This window comes from Poecilia latipinna, unplaced genomic scaffold, assembly GCF_001443285.1.
Source record: "Poecilia latipinna isolate Pla-1442-1.1 unplaced genomic scaffold, P_latipinna-1.0 Scaffold2100, whole genome shotgun sequence".
Taxonomy (NCBI): domain Eukaryota; kingdom Metazoa; phylum Chordata; class Actinopteri; order Cyprinodontiformes; family Poeciliidae; genus Poecilia; species Poecilia latipinna.
Window position 1 is genome coordinate 18,574 of NW_015114716.1, and position 5,965 is coordinate 24,538.

General features: G+C 42.2%; 2 protein-coding genes across 2 annotated transcripts in view; one reads left to right on the forward strand and one right to left on the reverse strand.

Moving 5' to 3' along the window:
- Positions 1-193: 193 nt before the first annotated feature.
- mest (mesoderm specific transcript) lies at positions 194-1,440 on the forward strand (the record flags this gene model as incomplete). The annotated part of the gene is made up of 6 exons (XM_015017076.1): positions 194-234; positions 374-444; positions 520-621; positions 701-777; positions 882-945; positions 1,090-1,440. Coding segments are annotated over 6 exons (473 nt in total), but the record flags the coding sequence as incomplete, so codon positions are not given.
- A 448-nt stretch (positions 1,441-1,888) lies between these two features.
- copg2 (COPI coat complex subunit gamma 2) overlaps positions 1,889-5,965 on the reverse strand; it is a 27,314-nt gene continuing 23,237 nt past the window's right edge. Inside the window, exons 13-24 of the mRNA XM_015017082.1 lie at positions 5,352-5,447; positions 5,011-5,254; positions 4,847-4,922; positions 4,444-4,547; positions 4,231-4,356; positions 4,079-4,147; positions 3,786-3,967; positions 3,508-3,637; positions 2,778-2,875; positions 2,556-2,694; positions 2,356-2,454; positions 1,889-2,203 (exon numbers count right to left, since the gene is read on the reverse strand). Coding sequence (XP_014872568.1) covers positions 2,073-2,203; positions 2,356-2,454; positions 2,556-2,694; positions 2,778-2,875; positions 3,508-3,637; positions 3,786-3,967; positions 4,079-4,147; positions 4,231-4,356; positions 4,444-4,547; positions 4,847-4,922; positions 5,011-5,254; positions 5,352-5,447 — 1,494 coding nt within the window. The 3' untranslated portion in view covers positions 1,889-2,072. The remainder of the gene's footprint in view (positions 2,204-2,355; positions 2,455-2,555; positions 2,695-2,777; positions 2,876-3,507; positions 3,638-3,785; positions 3,968-4,078; positions 4,148-4,230; positions 4,357-4,443; positions 4,548-4,846; positions 4,923-5,010; positions 5,255-5,351; positions 5,448-5,965) is intronic.

A 5,965-nucleotide genomic window follows, 5' to 3' on the forward strand; every position in this document is an offset into this window, starting at 1 on the left:
GTATGATGTAGAAAATGAACAAAAATATCTCATAGTATAGTATGACATAAAAAATTTGCAAAAATTACTCTTAATGTAGTATGACACTCAAAATGGACAAAAAAGTTTGATTGAAATGTGCTTTTGAACTTACCTGATTTTTTTTATGTAAAAAAAAAAACACGGATAGTTCTGACAGTTTGATTTCCATCAGGATTATTTCCAGAAACACACCACCCACGGTTGCTTCAGACGGTGAGTGAATCTGTCTTCTTCCTACTTCTCAGGTCATGTCAAGTATAACATTCTATTGTTTCAAATTATTAATAGGGAAAAGAAAAGGGATGGACATTTTTCATTTTTTGCTGACCTGTATTTAATTTGTTCCCATAAGCTGTTGAAGGACTCAAGTATTCTGGCAACATTTCTGACACGCCTCATCAACTTTTTGATCTTCCAGAAGGGGTAAGAGGACCAGAGTGTTTTAAAATATGGCAAAAAAAAAAGAGACTTTCTTCACATTTTCTCCTTGATTGGTAGCGTTGGAGAAGTATTTGGTCCCTACACTCAGCCCACAGACGCAGAGTTCTGGGACATGTGGACAAGTTTACGCCACAATGACGGAAACCTGGTTTTGGACAGGTGAAGATGCGCTTATGTGCTCATTACTTCCGGTTCACCGACATTCAGTTGACTGAATGTTGGGCTTCTCTCTTCTCAGTATTCTCCAGTACATCAATCAGAGATTTCAACATAGAGATCGATGGGTGGGAGCACTCACATCCACGCACGCTCCACGTAAGTGGCGCTAGGGTGGAGCAAACCCTTTGTTAAAAAGCACGTGATTTTTAAGACCCTCGTTCATCTCCACAATGACCCTCCCCTCCCCCGTTGTGTTTCAGTGCACTTGATCTACGGACCCCTGGACCCTGTAAACCCCCATCCACAGTTCATCCGTCTTTATATGTGAGTGATCATGCCTTTACCTCCATATACATTGCTTTGCAAGAGAGATGTTTAAGAAAAACATTCTCAGGTGGTAACAAGTAATTTGTTAGAATATTTTATGCAGTTAAATTAAATTGCACTTTAACTGTGTTTTATTCTCAGGCATTTGGTGAAAAGGTCAACAGTCACCATTCTGGACGACCACATCAGTCACTACCCACAGCTGGAGGATCCCACCGGTTTCCTAAAGGCTTACTTCAATTTCATTCACTCTTTCTAACCAGATCGCAAACACATGCCTGCTGTCAGGTATGAAAATCAGATGAAAAAATAACTTTAAAATTATTTCTAACTACCAATTGAGAAGGTTGACTCTGAGGAAAGCAAATCATTATTTTTAAACCCTATGCGATAAATTACTGTCATAGAGAGCATATCTGTTGAACGGTAACACTTTATTTGAAGGGGGTTGAATAAGCCTTCATGAATATTTGACTGTTGTCATGAAGCGTCATTCGGTAAATTATGACACTTTTAATACAAAGTTGACATTATTCAAAATGTCTTTGTTATGACAACTTGACATTAACCAACAAATCATTACTGATTAAACTTTACCTTTAATAACAAAGTTACCTAATTTTTAAAGTGCATCAGTAATACTTTTATAACAAATTTATATCAGTAATGATTTGTTGGTTAATGTCAAGTTGTCATAACAGACATTTTGAATTATGTCAACTTTGTATTAAAAGTGTCGTGATTTACCGAATGACGCCTTATGACAGTCATAAATGTTCATGACAGTCTTATTCACCCTCCTTCAAATAAAGTGTTACCCTGTTGGACACTATTCTTGCATTGTCAAATACTTTTGATATACTTTTCTACATTCTTCAAAAATATAAATTTTTCTTTAAGTAAAATAAATTTTCTTAAAAAAAAAAAGAAAAACTTGAAGTTGCATTTTGACCAACTTTATTGTGAAGTTGAAACAAAAAGATGGAAAAACAGAAAAGTGTATGTAGAAGATATAAAACATTTATACCAGTAATCACAACAATGAGTTAAGCTTCAGGACTGAGGAAGCAATGGATAAGGGCTGCTGCATGCTTTGTGTCATTGGTTGGCACATATTTGTAGTTCTAACCTACAGAAGCAAGGATCACATCAACGACGGTCTCCTCTGTGCTACGAACCGTCACTTGCATGGTGACCCCATCAGCCAGCGCCAGACGGGCCCGAACCAGGACGTCGTGGCCTCCTCGGAACACACCTGGGCAGAGAAGGCGGGAAAAATGAGGTCACCAGAAGAAACGGGACAACGTGAAATTGTGCCGAGTCTGAAAGATGATATGCGATGTATTCTGGTGTCTTCATTTCAGCAAATTGTTCTCTAATCAACTTTCATCCAGGAATCTGACTCACCAGCGAGAAAGAGAACATGAGAGTTCTTGTTTTCAGGAACTTTGTCGGAGCGTTCGCAGGGCTGCATTCCCAGGAAGCTGATGATGTTACCCACCGCCTCTGTGAATGACACAAAACCACCAGGCATCACTTAATGTGTGATTAAAGCACACCTCCGTGTGCACAAGCGTCAGCTTTCCTAAAATTATCAAACTGCGTACCATCTAGTGTTCGCACAGACGCCAGGGCAAACGTCTCCTCCTTCTCATTGTCATCTCCCACTTCCTCCCATGCTGCGCCAAAGTTTGGTTTCAGGACTTTCTGTATGTGATCTGCGACTGTCACCTCCAGGTCCTCCAGCTAAACAAATGAGAATTTCAATTCAAACCTCGGGTTCAGGCAGATGAAGCCGTTTTACCAGCTCCAACTTCAGCTCCACATACCACATATTCATCGTCATAGCCGTCGTCATCAGGCTCTCCTGTGTTGGGGTCGCAGTCCCTCACCAGGTACTTCATTGTGCAGCTGAATGTGCAGGACACTGCAAGCAGACGGAAACTTGCGGTTGAACTCTAAACCATTAAAATCCTGGGTTCCTAACACATTCTTAGGTTTTGCTGATTCAAATTGATATAGTTGTTGAAGTTGTACAAACTAGGCCATAAAGATGGTAGCGAGGCTGCTAAATTAAAGGAAAGGAATATGAATGTTGATATGGCACCATCTGTAACTGGATGCTGTGCTTTGAACTAGATAATTGCAAAAAAAAAATTGACAAAGTTGCTCTATTAGACATCAATGAGGGACAACAAAATGCTACAGTGGGTGGGTGCCAGGTTGGAGGAGGGGATGCATCATGATCTCTACTGCTATAATGTACTTCATCTAGTAAAAACAATGTGAGAATAAACTGAGATTGAAGCATTTAGATAGACCAGAGTGCCTCTACACTGCAGGATTCAGACACTGACACGTACATGAGTAAACCTTATGATTTGCACCAATAAACCCAGGTTTTTCCACACATTTTAGAAGTTTGAGAAATTTGTTACGTGAAGTATCAACTACTGCACCCAAACAGTTCCCTTACGATGGATACTGTGATTTGATATAAATTCTAGACTTTTCCAGGCTGTGAAGGAAACCACGAGCGGTCCCAGTAAACGGTCCTACCTGCAGTGGGGTCGTCGTCAGGCAGCCGCACCAAAGTGTAGGAGGAGCCCGGCTGGCTGTAGTGGAGGCTGGGGGCTGGGATGTAGTGCGCTACCTCGTAGGCTTCCGATGGCTCCATCTGTACTACCACCTGCAACAGACGACAGTTCAGCCTCGTCGCATAATAACTTGGTCTCAATAAGATTCCATCCACCAATGAACCAGACGTTGGGGAAAAAAAAAAAAAAACGTTCCGGTCTCTGGCAGGGAGCAGGACTACCGACCATTTTTTAACGAACCTTTTGGAGCAGCTGGTCGTTCAGCGTGTTGGTGCAGTCGAACTGGAACACCATGTGTCGGGCGAATGTGTGCTTGATGCAGCGAACAACGTATTCCGTCTCGGCCTCGGTCAGCTGTACCGGCTCTGACGACTTGAATAACGGGCCGAGAGCCTGGAATTCTGGGATGGAGGCAAGTTGTTCTGCGAGAAGGGGAAGAAAAAAAAATGTAATAAGTGAACGCTAAGGTGGACGTTTTGATCAATTATCCAATAAAAAGCAATAACTGAAGCAGCTCCATCTGTCTTACTTACCTTGGTAGATGTCTTGCCGTGATGGGGCCAACTTCTCTGGCAGTTTGCTTGTAGCAACAGGAGCAATTTCTAGAAGAAACCAGACAAACTCCATTTATTTTGTGCACAGCAATATTCTGTAATTTAATCTGAAGAAAACAATGTGGTCGTACCCAATTTCTGCTCCGTGATTGGAGTGGTGGCCAGAGGTACAGACTTCATGTCGAAAGGCTTCTCCGAGGGCTCCAGGGTGTACTGGTGGAGGGACTTCTCCAGGCCGGGAATGGACACGGACAGACCTGAGACACAAGGAGGACACGTCAACACCTGACGTTCCGATTTCCAGTAGAGTTTATCTTGTACGCCTCATAAATGGCGACATTTACCATTAAATATATACGCAGCATTCAGAGCTTTCTGCTTCTGCTGCAGCACGTTCATGTAGAAAGTAGCTCTGTCTCTGACCTCGTCATCGCTGTCCATCATACACCTGTGAGAACAGATCATATTATTACAAGGCATTCGACATGACTGGACATATTTGCAGTCTGTTTTCTCATGCTGATTAGCAAATAAATCAGCATGAGCTGTCTTTTCTAAAACAAAAAACCTCCATTAGTCTATGAAATAAGGAAAACGTAAATTAAGCAAACTGGTTTTATAATTGCTGATTTCATCCATTTTTGAGGCTTCATTAAACAAAGTTCATTCACAGTTCAATAGAGTCTTTGAGTTTCCAACAAATATGCACTTGTGTGAAAGGAAAGAAAAAAAAAAACAAGGCCTCACCTCTGCATGAGAACCAGGACGCTCGGCAGCAGATCATCATTCTGAGCTCCGAATTTAGCTAAAGCGCTCACAGCAGCTGAAGGCAGACAAATACAAATGGACAGTTGGAGGTAATCAGATTACTAGACCAGATTACTAGGCCGCCGATCTTTACGCCGTCTCACCTGCACGAACCGCCTCGCTCTCCAGCACCACCCGGTTGAAGATGAAGCGGATGTACTTGGAGGGCTGCGGGGTCCGCGGCCCCTCTTTGCCCAGCAGGTGCAGGATCTTGGTGGCCAGCACTGTGTGCTCGCAGTCCTCGATGAACTCACACAGATGGGCCAAGCCTGTCTCTTTGCTCTCGGGGTTCTCCTCGATGATGCTGATGATGCAGTCCACGATAGCTCGCTTGTACTCGAAGCCGCCCTGCAGCGACAGTAGCGATCAATACGTGTGAGAAGAGGCCCACACTGCTACAATAATCAGAATCATAAACCCAAATGTCAAAGCTGTAGAAACTTACGTCGTCTCTCAGCATGTTGGACAAGAAGTTCATCATGACGCTGTGCTTCCTGGGATACTTCTGACACAGGGCACTGATGGCCTGAACGACCACCACCTTGGAGGAACAAATGCCATTAAAAAAACCCAAAAAACATTTTAATACTTCAGATTAAAATACAGGTCCTTCTCAAAAAAATAGCATATTGTGATAAAGTTCATTATTTTCCATAATGTAATGATAAAAATTAAACTGTCATATATTTTAGATTCATTGCACACCAACTGAAATATTTCTGGTCTTTTATTGTTTTAATACTGATGATTTTGGTATACAGCTCATGAAAACCCAAAATCCCCGTCTCAAAAAATTAGCATATCATGAAAAGGTTCTCTGAACGAGCAATTAACCTCATCATCTGAATCAACAAAGTAACTCTAAACACCTGCAAAAGATTCCTGAGGCTTTTAAAAACTCCCAGCCTGGTTCATTACTCAAAACCGCAATCATGGATAAGACTGCCGACCCGACTGCTGTCCAGAAGGCCATCATTGACACCTCCAAGCAAGGGGGTAAGACACAGAAAGAAATTTCTGAACGAATAGGCTGTTCCCAGAGTGATGTATCAAGGCACC